The 14,967-nt window shown below is 37.8% G+C and overlaps 1 protein-coding gene across 2 annotated transcripts in view; it reads right to left on the bottom strand.

The window, feature by feature from the left end:
* Positions 1-14,967, bottom strand: part of USP32 (ubiquitin specific peptidase 32) — a 72,310-nt gene that overhangs the window by 44,169 nt on the left and 13,174 nt on the right. For both annotated transcript variants that reach the window (XM_034068860.1, XM_034068859.1), the window contains exons 2-4: positions 7,864-7,991; positions 2,643-2,748; positions 1,943-2,061 (exon numbers count right to left, since the gene is read on the bottom strand). In XM_034068860.1, coding sequence (XP_033924751.1) covers positions 1,943-2,061; positions 2,643-2,748; positions 7,864-7,991 — 353 coding nt within the window. The remainder of the gene's footprint in view (positions 1-1,942; positions 2,062-2,642; positions 2,749-7,863; positions 7,992-14,967) is intronic.

Genomic DNA, 14,967 nt, shown 5'->3' on the forward strand with positions numbered 1-14,967 from the left:
TATCTCAATTGTAGTGGATTATTTCAGGTTCCAGGTATTCATTTTTATTCCTCTTTTTCCTAAAGAGTGTTACATTTTTCATCAACAAACACATGCAGAAATATCCCAATCCTTAAATCTACTATCACAGATTTCCACATGGTTCTAATTCAAGGAAGTCAAGATGCTACATTGCAATTCCATCACCAGTTTAATCTGTATGTACCCACAGCAGTAACTGACAGCATGGCCCTAACCTTCCTCTTACCAACACAATTTCTGATCCTTCATCCCCTCTCTCATGTGACTGCAATCACATTAGTGCAGTCAAGTGGCAAAACACATCTAGCTGAGAAATAACCTACAGGACTAGGAGCTACAGGAAAAGCGCTTACTTCTCAACCAGATCAGTTTCCCAATCCTGTTTACCAAGGCATCACACAAATACTTGAGCCAGCACAAAGGCAGGAGAATGAATGACAGACAGGAAAAGAGTAACTCAACATAGTGGGCTTCGCAGGATTTAACACTTGCTAAGCAAAAAAAAACCCCAACAACCTCTACTGGGAAGTTAGTAGAGAAAAAGCAGGTTTTTGCTTGAAATTCCTCTAAGAGCTCAGATTCGAGAGAAAATCATATACTTTAAAGCTAGTATTTCTAGATGAGTACATGCAATAATTCTGAAGAACAGAAGTACCTACAAACCTCATCCTTGAAAGCATAAACTCATCCACCATACGGCAGGCAGGAAGGCCCACAGCAGGAACATTAAACTCTCTCATTCTCCAGCAATGACCTGGTATGGTTAACAGGCCAGTAAATCCTGCTGAGTGACTTATTATACTGTTTTCATTTTAAAAGAGAAATCAAGATACATCCTTTTCTTGAACAGGAGAACAGTACAAAGCCAGACTGATGCTTCTCTTCCTGCAAATCTTCATTAAGTATTTCTGGATTTCTTGGACAGCTTGCAGTTAACTTTTAGGGTGTAATTTATCACACAATATTGATAGGGAATTATAAATAGGAAATACTGAGGTGGGCCAGCTCCAGAAACTGGACTGCAGTGTACGTATGATTTATGATTCCAGCCAAGAATAAAGAATGTAATCATTGCCTACAAAGCCAACACGATACCACTGACAGATTAAATGAGCTGCCTCAGCCAATGCCCATAACCAAGGTTATCTTCAATACACTACAATAAAATTTAGGTAATTGAGTAACCTGATATCCGCAAATAAAGCTTCTAGTCAACCAATGGAATGTATAATGACAGCTAGGTTCTGCTGCTCTATAGTCCTCCAACAACAAATGAAGCAACCAAAGCACAAACCTCTGACAATTCAACAGGATCACTAGTGCCAGGGAAGTATCTGTAAATATTTAAAAGTAACAATAGTCTGTTTTAGAGGAGGACTTCAGCAAGCCTCATAAAGATTGCATCTCTCAACCAACCCAAAGCATAAATAAATGTTGTAGCTCTGGGCAGGCACAGTGAGACAAAACTAATACTATAAAACTATTCTTTTCAAGCAACCAGTGCTGACAGGCATTTTTAAATCCAGGATGCAGATTTTCTTCTCCCTCTCAGATCTGTGTTCTAGATTTCTTCCCCACTTGCAACAAAATGTCCACACCAATGAATAAATTCCCACTAGTGACATTAGTATTCAAATTTATTTGATAACGTGATTACCCTTAGGAAGTGACATCTTTCAAACTAGCACCGTAAGTAAAGCAGCATGGAGAATGCCTACATTTACATACTAAGCTGCTATTCACATCAATACAAATCACATGTAATATCAAAACATAAAAAACTATGAGCTTTTATCCAATTTAGACCAGGTCAATTTGTTTCCACACATGCATGAACATGTCTATGTCAGAGGAAAACAAACTACCCAGTCTAATTTTCACATTTGTGTAAATGCAGGAGGCTAAAACCTGTATGAAATACCTCAGAGAAACATTTCTTGAGCGACTCTGGGACTTTCCCATCCACCACATGCAGCATCTTCTCCATCTCTTCCCGGACAACATAACTCCCAGATTCGTTAGAAAAGAGACTGAAAATGTCTGAGGAAGCAGAGATTTGTTTAAGCAACAGTTTTCAAATACCAAATTTACAGCTGGCTGAGAATACTGGAACTGCCTCTCCAGCAACTAAAGGACTAAAATCTTAGGTTGATTCCATTTCAATGTAGCTCAACAAGGTTTAGGTCAAGAAGTATCTCCTTTTTCTTTTATCACTGTCTGCTAATCAAAAGGAAAATAAATACTATCACATCAGACTAACAAGGAAGACTAAACAACAGAAGTCAGTAGGCAGATGCCTTCCTTTGTTTTGAAAAACATCAATGCCATCCTCCTTCCTCTGCCCACATACAGTTATCAACATTCTTTCTGTAGGATCCTAACATTTATATTCATGATGACTTATCAAATATTTCACTTTGTTGAGCACAGAAAACAAAAATGCAGCAGATTTCAAAATATACAGCTAAAAATGTCTAAAAATACTACATTTATTGGCAAATATATGCCCTGGTTACATATAAAAATAGAGACTCAGTATATCACAATTTACGTTTACTTTACGTAGGGTATTTTACACTATCCATTGTCCTGTTGCTGTTGTTGTAAAAGACGTTACTTACATTTTGCTTTCTCTTCCTCCCTGCCTCTTGTAAGTAGAACTAATCCGACTATCAAGTTATTGAAGTGCAGCCCTTTGGATATTCCTCCAAATGAACAGTAGATAACCTAGAATAATAAAACAGAGAAGTTAACCAAGAAGTTAACATGGAGATCAGAGGTGTCAGAACTAAAAGCAACAACTTATACTGAGGCTCCACCATATATGGTTTTAGGCTCGTCACCTCACACTCAGCTAAACACACTTCCAATATTAATTCTGTTACACTTCTGCAGCTCCAGTACCTATAAAATAGCCTTTCCAGGGTCTTTTATTTAGGGAAATGTGGGTACTTTTCATGAACAGCAATATAAAAAGCATCCTAGAATCCTCCAATGAAGAGAGCTTCTTGCTTGCTCATTGGTGCTACTTCCCCAGACTTCTTTATCAAGGTAGTAAAGATGAAGTCTCCTCCAGACTAGGCTTTGATAGTCTCAACACCATCAAGAAGTTGTCAAGCATCAAGTGTTTCATTGCCCCAAACACAGGAAATGCATTTCCAGTGAGTCATCAAAAACTACAGCTTTGAAAAGATGTGGCACACACAAAAAACCTCACAACTTTTCATCAGCTATACCATAACTATCTCACCACGCAAGTGCTGGTAGCATGATCATTCCAGCTTAGCACTTCCCTCTAACAACAGGATTTAAAGCTTTCTTACAATACAATCAAGACTTCAAATGAGAAGTTACTCAAAAGATCCACAGTGTGGATGCAGTCAGTGGAAGGGCTGAAGCATTCATCTTTCCCATGGAAAGTCTGGACACTGCAGCTTGCCTTGATAGCATCTTAACAGTGATTCAATACTGATATACGAGATACGAAGTTAACAGCAAGTGCTTTTAGTGAACAAGAATTACCAACTTGCTTACTGCAATATATTACTTCACCTTGCCTCTAATAATACAGAGCACAAGTGAAAAGATGTATGCTGTACTGCACTTAAAACATGGACTCCTGCAATCCCAAATCTATTCCTACAAGCACCAGCACTTTATCAGTATGACACGAGCAAAATCTGCATTAGGTGTTAGAATTTACATCAGACAGAACTTATCAATTATTCTTACCTAGAAGAATTATTACAGTGTCTATGTCTTCTAATTCTATTTTCTTACCAGTATCACACTGAGCATCTAACCATAAAAAGAAAGTATTAGGTCTAGCTGATGGGGAACTATTACTGTGAAAGACCAGAACAAAGTGATTTATCACTGATCATGGTCAGGATAGCAGACTTGTTTGTTGAACTTGTTTCTTAAGTACAACTTCTTCAGAAGGAAAGATAAAGAGATCAACTTCTATTAGGAAAAGTATTGTGCACATTTAAAATAGTATTTTCCTTGCTGGCACCTGAATTAATTACATTTTAAACATGCAATATTAAAACCAGGATGTGTAGACAGTTACGTATTGTTTTTTCATTTTTCTCCAGTAAAACCTTGAGTATGTTCTTTATATGAGAATTTAGCCAAATAGCAATAGCAGACTTCAGAAGTTAGCAGAGCTTCACAATTATAGTGGACAGATCAACTATTTTGCGTGTTACCATTCATTAGGAGAGTGAATCATTAGTAAACCTTGATGAAACCCACAGATCTTAACTGCAACACTTATGTCACTTCCCGTTGCCTTTTGCTGGTTTTTAAACATCTGAACTCCAACCACACACAATTCTAAAGAGCTAAAATAACATTTTTAACTTTTCTGTACCTCCCAAGCTCTGTTTGGGTTTTTCCCCCCTTTGAAATTACAAATGTTGCATAATGAATTTCATCTTTTTTTGCAAGCCTTTCAAAGAAGCTTTGACACCTTAGGGCCCACAGACAAAAATCCACCAATCTACAGAATTAAAACTCTCCTTTCCTTCCAATAACAGCAACCAAGGTGCTGCAGTCAGAACCCTCAAGCAGAAGGCAGAGGTGGAGGACAAGCACTGAATACCAGCCATGTGTATGAGTGGCTGCTCTCACTATCTCAGGTGTGGTTTCCAGCTCAAGGAACAATTAAGCCAGGCCTGGGAGTGACCAAACAAAACAGCCATGGACTCCTCAAGGGCACTGGGCGGGTCTGGCTAAGCCACACAGTGGCAAAAATGAGGGAAAATATCTAACAGTGGCTAGCTACATTAGATTTACTGCTGCAACTGCCCTTTATGCTCTGTGTATAACCTGGTGTGGAAAACATATTGCTGTTCCCTTTCCAACAGTAGGAAGCAGACCAGCAGATTTCATTTGCTGGATATGTTCTTGACAACCTCCAAAGAGATACTGGGCAACAAGGTAGTAAAAACTGCTAGAATTTTGTTCACTTCTCTATCACAGTTATTACCAGACATAATGCTGCAGCAGACAAATTCCCTGAAGACACTCTATATAGCTCTGTGCATTACCTTCAGCAAATCCTCTCCTTGTTCACCCATCAAGCTATCCCTTTTCATTGCTATCCTCTTATTAAAAGATGTCTGAAGGCAAGTACATGCAAATGAGGCCAATAATACCAAAGGACCCAATTCTACAGAAAACATTATGCAGAACCTGCAGCTTCATTCCACTGTAAGACACAGCGCTACCCAAATACATTAACTTCCCATAGGGTGCTGAGATCATCCTCTTCTATTACTCAAGTGTAATCCATTTACAAATGCTTGCAGGGCTAAATTATTAAAACTAAATTTGTGCTCTATTTGAGCACAATGATTGTATATGCTTCATGGACAATGTCATGGCAGAAATTTCAATTCCACACTTCCTACATCTAATCATTCTGATTTCACAAGATGCCTTAGAGGCTACATTGTGTGTGTAAGCAATTTACCTTTATATGTACATTGGAATCATTACTTTTTTAGAAATATGCAGTTAGCTCCGCTGAATGCTATAGTTTAAGTCCCAAAATAGCTATTTTTGATTTAAAAAAAAACAGAAAGAGCACAAAAAAGAGAATTCTTCTGTTTCAGATTAACAGCACTTCCAAAACACAGAAACACATATAGGAACAAAGAGATGAACAATCACTCGTTTTCTTTCACAGATTTTAGTAAAACATGATCTTTTCTTTATACTTCATTCTCCATCACTCCAAGGTAACTTTCCTTTTAGACTAAGAACAGCTATGTTATAAATTACCTCAAATAAAGCTATCTCCTATCTTCATCCAACTGAAAGCATATTTCTAATTCATACCCATTTCTGAGCCTCTTCCACTGATTTCTGTTGAGCTTTGTATATCTCAGTTCTGACTTCAGTTAAATGCCAAATATTACATTCCATAGAATCACAGAACAGTTTGGGTTGGAAAGGGCCTTAGGATCATCTAGTTCCAACCCCCAACAGGGACAACACTATGGAAGGTTTTTAAACATGCACAAGTGCAGGAAGGTAACTATTTTTTTACAGGTATTTATACACACACAATATTTATATCCATGGAGCATTTAGATATTTCAACATAACACATTGACTGTTCATGATATAAACACGGAAAAGGAATTCTACAGATAATGCCCAGTGTATTAGTATTATACATAATTACACCCATGGCAGTGGCACTACTTTCAGTTTAGCTGCTTAATCATTCTTTGGGATGAGTTTATAAGCACTGGCTAGTTACCTAACAATACATAACAGAGATTAGTTCACATTTCTAAGGAAGGAGCTCCACAATTTTTCACATTAATGTGCTGTTTGGAAAACTTCTAATAAAATGGACCATCAAATTATGATGCTATGTTGTATTTCCCAAAATTCCTTAAGACTGTTGCAGCTTTACTTAAAATAGCCACACCCGGGCAGCATCATGGTAATTTACATTGCAGAATGTAAAATTTAGTATAATTATATGGTACATAGGCATAGTTTTTTACTAACTTAAGTCTGATGTGTTATGTTTCATGGATAACGTCTTTAAAAATAAAGTAGAAAGGAGGCAGCAGACATTTGAAACCCACAGTCCCTATTTGTGACCAAGTTTACTTCACTCACATCAGTAATTTCACCCTAATACTTGCATAATAGGGATAAAAAAAGTACAAGTTAACTAAAAATAAAGTTCTTCACATTTTATATTATTTCAAACCAACCCTATACAATGTAGGCTACATTTTTGGTTTAATCTTATGGTCTAACAGTCAAAGTATCCAGACAACATAATCAGAAATTAATACTGAAGACAAGTTTTAAGCTATAGGTAAATCATATATTTTCTTTTAATTTCATAGTGCTAACACACACTGCATTTTTTCCTGTTATGTGATTGAATACCCACATTAAATCAAACTGTTCATTATACTATAAGAAGTAAGTAATACCCTTTTTGGCAATACTTAGGAAAAACAGATGAAAAAAGAACATAGAAAAGATTAAGCTTAGGATAAAAGTAACTACCACAGTGTTAAACCTTTTGCAATGCACACTTCACTACTCACATTATCTAAATAAAACTGGAAGCCTTGTATGCTGCCTGTGAGGTCAGTAACACTGAAGATGCCAGAAATAGAAGCTGTGATTAGAAATTACATGAAGCAAGAGACCATTCAAAAGGTCTGGCTAATCTTTTTTTCTTCACCGAGAGTATTTTAATTTCTCTCTCAAAACAGGGGCAACACTATGAAAGAATATAGTTTTTTAAATATGCACATGTGCAGAAAGGCAACTTTTTTATAGATATATATACACACACCGTATTTATATTGCATATAAAATATGCTGGATTCTGGCCATGTTTCAGTCCATTCATATGTTTATTATACATAACATTTTTTTAAGAGCCTGTAAAGATTAATCTGCACTTTAGAAAGCAAAGTAAAAACTAATGTAATCTCAGAGAAACCAACAGCAAGTGCATCTCCAAAGTACATTAAATCCTCTGTTATAATGGCTACATATAGTGTTAAATCTTCCCAACCTTTCATCTAGCCAAATCTACATCTGGATAGTCACCTTTACTTTAAAGTCATCTAACCACCTATTAGTTGGGCTGGAATCAGACACTCAATCAAGCACATATCCCTGACAACCCACGATCCAATTCTGGAACGTTACTGTCAGAGAATGTACATTGTGATATTGTATGAAAAATGGACAGAAATCAAACGAGTTGGTGTATGAGTGCAGCCACCTTTGTGTGCATTAGCAACTGTGTGTATGCCTCCCCAGAAAACCAGCGAGTTCATAGATTACCTCAGCAACTTTTGGAGGAACTCCATCACCGAGAACTTCCCTGATGAAGCACTGCTGAGTCATATAATACGAGAGGCCACAAGTTCTCTTGAAAGCATCTTTCAGTCGCTTTAGCTCTATGTCTGTAACTGTGTTGCGTGAGGGGAGAAAAAAAAGAGTTGGTCAGTAAAGGTGCTGTAGAAATGTTATAGTTTACAGACTCAAAATCCCATCAGCCTTATATTTATCTTAACAATAGAGATTGGAAGAAATTAAATGCACAATTTCACCTAAATAGTGGGAAAACCTGACTACTAGAAAATGAGATCTAGTAATCTAACTCTTCCAAAAAGAAAGAAGTAGACCTAAAGTTAAAATCAATGATTACAACAGTTCACTGCCTAAGTTTTCTCTGCCTGCAATAGCATATTATTATTTGTTCTAAATTAAGCATCGTTATTGTCACACAGAAGGCAAACAAGCTAGCTTTATGATCAATTTTACATTGCATGTAAGCCAGAGAAATGATCTGTAACCAACAGTGGTGAGTATTACTAAGAGCAGCTGCAGCAGCACACTTCAAGCAGTTTCATCAAGCAACCAGTCTACATTTCTGGATTAAAAAATAAAACTATTTAAGCACCACTTTTGTGCTCATAAGACAGTTCAGCAAATCATGAATTTAACAGGAATTGTACCGTTAAACTTTGCACTAAATGTAATTCCTCATGTAAGATTTTCTGGCACAGCCAACATCTGCTCACCAGCTAAAACCTGCTCAAACTTGTTTCCAATCTGTAAATGTTAAGTTTGATGACAGACATCCCGTTCATACATGAGCTTCCTGAAAAGCAGCCCCTGCTTCCAGATTGCACAAGCATAAAGCAACTTTGTAATGAAGTGTTGAAGTATCTTGCTGAACAAAACAAGTGACCTGGATCACACGTAAGTACCACATAGTGCAAAAAGAGCTACCTACCATCTAGAAGCCAAAAGCAATGATGCTGTACATGATAGCTGCTCTACTGTATTTATAGTAAGGCATTTTCCATGCCCTGATATAACAAGCCAGACAGAAACAATACTGACATGGCCAAAAGCTTGTCAAGCTTTTTGTCAGCCAAAATAAAACAGGATATTTGAGAGCTTAATCCAGCATTCTCTTCAAAGCTTCTACACTTCAATTCATTCATCAAAAGAAAAAATCACTCCTTAAATCACATTGAAACATTCCTCCCTAATTCTAATCCTAGTCAACACTGAAACAGACCAGCGACTTCCTGAGCAATTGTGGGTAAAAACAGATATTGATATATGTTTCTTTTCAAATTTTATTACAGATTCTGGGGACTTTTGACCAAAGAAACCAATCAAAGGATCTAAGAAATAAACCTAAAATGTGACATCCCACCACCATTGCTGCTATCAGTTAACATGGACGTGGCAAAAGACATACTCAAGTTATCATCACCACATACCTTGTTTTTACAAAACAAGCATACTTCATATGGCAGATGAATGTTGGTATAATATTATTACCTGGTTTATATGGTGTATAATTTCACTGTTTCATATTAGCATCCGTGCACAGAGTCATTCCTTTGTGTCTTTCCATGGGATGCTTTAATGAATGCTCAGTGTTGGCCACACCAGTTAAAGCTTTCTTGCCTAGCTAAGTGGAAACAGACTCTCAGATATGATATTTACAACCTGAAGCACCATTCCCCACACTCCCCAGCTCTTCTGAATTACAGACACAGGAAGCAAAAGAATTCTGCAAAGAGCCAACCCCCAGGCCACAGCCTTCCCTCCAAACATGCGCAAGGAATTAGAAGTGCTTCCCATCAGGGATGCTTCACCTCTGCTCCTCCTCGCTTCTTCTGCACACTGCAACTAAAGCAAGTTTTCAGCCAACAGAGACAGCTCCCCACCACATGTTTAATGGGTAAAAGCTTGGGATTGCTGAGGGGACATAAAAAGGGGAAGCAACCAGCTTTGTTATTTTGGCAAGGTAAAGCAAACAACCCAGATCCTAGAGAGACTCTAGCAACAGTTCTTTGAGGAAGATACTTTAATTCATTGTATTTTTTAATACACACACACCCTTTTAATACAAACATACTCTGGATTCTGCTTCTTTTCTCCCCTTTGTCAATTGCTGTTGCTCCTCACCAGCTAATTCAACCTGGTTTGTGGTCATTTGGCAAAAGAAATACACATACAAAGCACTAACTCACCAGACGCTTATAGCTTTACACCTATTACAATAGACTTTCAGGGAACATAATTACTGCTTCCTGCTAAAATAAGGCTGAAACATACATAACATATGCAGCCACTTTCTACAGGATTGTGTCACTATTGATGGTTACAGGTTTAGCTTCCTGGCTGCAGAGACAAGTCAAATAATATTCATCAGAAATCATGACAGAAGTATTTTTTCCTGCCATTCACTTACAACCACTGACTCTGTGTGCTCTGATCTAATTCCTAAAGGTTTCTCCCCAGAATGGCAACAAGATGGGGAGGAGCAAAGGAGGCTCCATAAGAACTCAGCTGCACACCAGTTCCACACAGTTCTGGTTACCTTCCAGCTACTGTCACTGCTGAGCCCATATCCTGTAAAAGCACTTCTCAATGGGAACACAAGTATAATCCTGTTGTCTTACTCTTGAGCACTATGTTGGTGTTAGAATTAATTACAAGAAATGCAGCAGCCCATAGCCATGTAAACTTCCAATTACTGGTTTAAGAGAAGATTTTATTTATCCAATAAATGTGAACTGACTACACTTAACAGGCCAGAGTATGGAGTGATTTTAGTCAGGTACTTCCCTAATCATAAAATTTACTGGCCATTCCTTTATGAGATTTACCTGTATTACCAGAAATAAAAGTAATTTCTAATACAACAACCTTAACTGCAGACCATATTACTACTCCATTCCTAAGTGTACAAAGCAAATTACATGTTTGCAGTAGACACTGAAATGCAACCACCTTTCTGGTGACAGAACAGCATAGAGACAAACTCTAGTGCAACTAAGAGCAGTGAATTAGTTCAGCCCTGGTAGTGCTGCAGTTTTCCTGTTTCATAGGGCAGTGAAGGCCTCTACTCCAACCAAATAGGTCTCACTGTATTGAGTAAAGATGACAAGCAGAGTGGGGAAACTTGGACCAACTACATCCTGGGAACACATAGCAGGCAGCAGCCATGGGTACTTCCTTCCAGCTACGACTGCCAAGGGTGTACTTGAGGCAGTGTTCAAGAATAGGAAAATTCCATACCTAAATATCTACCACAGAAGGGACTGAACTGCTGCTGAAGGTGAGGAGAAGGTTGGGAAGACTTGGTCAACTGAAACTTCAAGAAGAACTGTTGGTGTATCATTTAATAGTAGATGATAAGCTGATACCACTAGTCCATGTTACATTCCAAAAGCAAGTTATCAGTGCTACAGACCACTTAATATCGTTGGTTGCTGGCAGAATCTACAAAACAGGTCACGGACTTACAGGAAAGGTAATTACTTCCATTCTTTCCCTGGGACATATTAAAATGACTGATGTTGGCCATTTAAAATCATCTGTAAAGCTTTGTAAAAATAAGTTCATTAGACATTTTAGATCCAGGCACATGAAAGCACTACTGAAATGAGCAGAGCATAAATTAAAGATATTATCAATGTTTAATATGAGTCTGGAAGATAAATAAAATATCTGAATACAAAAACCCAACACCAAAGTAGCAATTATTCAACAGAGACAGAACACGACGGCATGGGGAGAGAAAATAAAACCAACTCTTACATTAGGAAAGTAACATTTCTAGAAGCAATACGTCTATGACTATAATGATATTAAAAAAAATGGAGCACTGATATACCCACAAGCCATGTTTTTTTCTCTCAATTCCACAAGTTTTGTGCCCATGGAGGTATTTTTAATCCCACCTTTAGAGGTAAATGTAGCTAACAGCCCCATTTCCTACACTGACTTAAGTTCCTTCATCAAGGATATTCACTTTTTCCAAAGGAATGACTTTCAGGAGCCAGTTGTCCACAAATGCCTCAAAGAAGAACATTCACAAGCTGCTTTCACTACACATACAAGCAGACACTACACCATCAGATACGCTGTTGCTGCATTCATAACCTGACAGTGAAAAACAGAACACGTAAGGCTTCCCAAAATAAGCTTATAGTAGTCAACAGAGCAAACACCATCTCCACATCACTCCTACCAGTAACAGGTGGCACAACTTCAATATTAAAAGCCGCACAATTGGAACTGCACATCTGATTCTTCACACTTGAAGATTACAGAAGCTAACTTTTTACTGTAAGGTTGTAATTCAAAAGAATAAAACCAAGCTTCAGTATTTAGCTACTGTATTGTAAGTCTTCAAAACATATCTGCCCAATTCCAAGAACCACCACTGAAACAAATGGTCTTTTCCATAAAAGGAACAGTCACAGACTGTGCCATTCTGTCTAGGTAACTGTACTTACACAAACCTCCTCAATGCTATGTTAGCTGGATGGTTTCCAGTAAAGTTAAAGACAGTTTAACTGAAGATTACTGCTGCATCCAACTCACCAGAGAATATTCGAGCCCCAGTTTGTTTAATAATGTTTAAATGAAACCATGAAACCTCAGCTAAAAATGTCACCACTGAAAGTAATTGTAATAAACCTACAGCTCATCCAGCTGCTGAGGGTGGTTTTGGTTTAATGGTGTTACCTACACTTAATACTGTTTATATGGATTTACAACTCTACTAATTCTTTTAAATTCATATCTGTCCAAGTAATGGTTTGCACAATGCCTTCCAAAACAGTCCTGTGCTGGGAGCCACCCTCTCTGTATCGCTTTCACTCCACATGTTTATCACCAAGTCATCATAGAACTTTCCTGTTAGGATCAAACTGCACGGAAGCTCAAATTATGCATGCTTAGACCCCTAACTCTAGACTTAAACCTTATTTTGCCACACATATAAAAGTGACCTGAATTTCAGAGGGGATCCCCACCAGCTGCGTCACTGGTATAATAAATGGGAGCTGCAGGGAATCTGTCTCAGAAAAAAAGGAAGATGCTACATTGATGCAGATACCAACATTCTGGGCTTTAGATAGCATGTTCCACTTGAAAAAGAAAGGCAGGCAACACCCCTGAAGTTACTGCCCTCTGCCTCCTTAAAGCTAAGAGGGGTGTGTAAAACCAGGGTTAATTATCTGCAGAATTTACTGTCTACTGCTCTGCAGTGTTTACATGTGCTCAGTCAGCTAAGCTCAATACCAAGTTTTGTATAAAAATTGTAGCCCAAAGAGTATACATAAAACCATAACTGATGTATCACAGTTGCTCTTCAAGAAGCAGATACTATTCTTTTTTGCTTAGCCATTCTGTAATGGTGAAGTAACAGCTTTAGATATACCTTAAGTTCTGTTGAACTAAACTAAGCCGGAGGAAACCAACCCTTACAATGGAGTTTTGGCAAGTTTTGCAGACACATTCTCTGTTCATTTTATCTTCATTTCACATCCTGTAGCAATAATCCCACCCCACCTTCTTGTCTTTGGCTTGGAAAGTTTTTAAATGCATTGTGAGTAATGTATGGTTCAAGGTACAGCACAACCTCTGCACTTCAAGACAAAGGTCATACTGAAAAGCCCAGGACAACCTCATACAACAAATATCCATGCAAAACTCAGCAAGCTGGGAAGCAAATACCTGTCTCAGCAAAAGTTACTCTGCTGTTACAAGACTACTAGTAAAATTTACTGAGTCATCATAAAAATATGACTACATAACTAAATACATCTAATACTGGTACTTTTGCTTGTTCACTTCCTGATTTAGAAACATAGAGGAGAACTGCTACATCTAAGCCAATTCATCACTAATCGAAGTACCTACATTGCATACTGTGTCATAAATCCTTAGAGACTAACGAATCTAAGCTAAGGTTTGTGCAGATCACCCCAATACCATGCTTTATTTAAATACTGCAAGAAAGGAGTTTTAAACTTCCATAATTTACTCTTTTTTAATGAGGCAGCACTAGAAACACTACTGAGGCCAAGAATATAACTGCCATGCACTACAGCCCCTCTTGGCACCAGTAACTAACCTGCACCTGAAGCAAGGACCAACAAAGAAACTTATCTTCCTATCTTTCAGCATATGGCTGCTCTCCAATGCCCTTGCAAAAGAAGTGTAAAGATTTACAGAGGCACAGAAGAGAAGCAACACCTTCTCAAAGGTGCTTTAAGATGCAACAGTCCACACGTGAATGCTGAGCATTGCAAGAAACATACTCATTTTTAAGGGAACTTGTCTAAAGGTTAAAAGAAGTGGTTAGTCAGGCTTAATGGATTTATTACAGCTTATATAACATAACTACAATACACCTTCCCTGTGACACGCTCAGTGAGAGCAAGTACAACGAATGCATTTTAAATTCCTATTTACTATTTATCAGGAAGGTCAGGCCAGCCACAAAAACACGTTCCTTTGCAATGATTCTTCCCCTACCCACCAAAATGCAGGCACAACTATTGTAAAATGCTGTGGTGATACAGAATGACATACAAACTGCAGCTTTCAAAAGCATGCAGCTGTCTGTTGTAGGAAAAGGTCAGAATAAAAGCACAGCACTTGAACTCTTGATACTGCCCAAGACATTCAGGCGAGAGACACTTAAACCTCTCCATTTCTTAATTGTCTCAACCCTCAAATGAATACAAATTCTAATCTACATCAGACAGATGTTTGATAAATGATCTACTCTTTAAAAGTACTGTAAGCTACTACTAAGAAGCTTCTTTAATCAGTAAAAAGGACAGAATTCCAAGAGTTTAACTGAGGGTAGGTGGAGTTAATCAGCCTGGGCTACTATAAACTGAAAGCCAGTTTACATAATCTGTAACTAACTGGACATAGACACAATGCACATACCCATTTTCTTTCTTTTCATCTTATTAGAGAAAGCAGCTGAAAACAAATGACTGGTTTCATAGCCTCTATTTGCACCAGAACCACAAAAGAAACATGCATATCATCACTTCCATTAGTATGAATAGCAGTAACAGCACCAAAAAGCTGATAAAATCTTTGTCT

Source organism: Melopsittacus undulatus, chromosome 13 (genome assembly GCF_012275295.1).
Source record: "Melopsittacus undulatus isolate bMelUnd1 chromosome 13, bMelUnd1.mat.Z, whole genome shotgun sequence".
Lineage (NCBI taxonomy): Eukaryota > Metazoa > Chordata > Aves > Psittaciformes > Psittaculidae > Melopsittacus > Melopsittacus undulatus.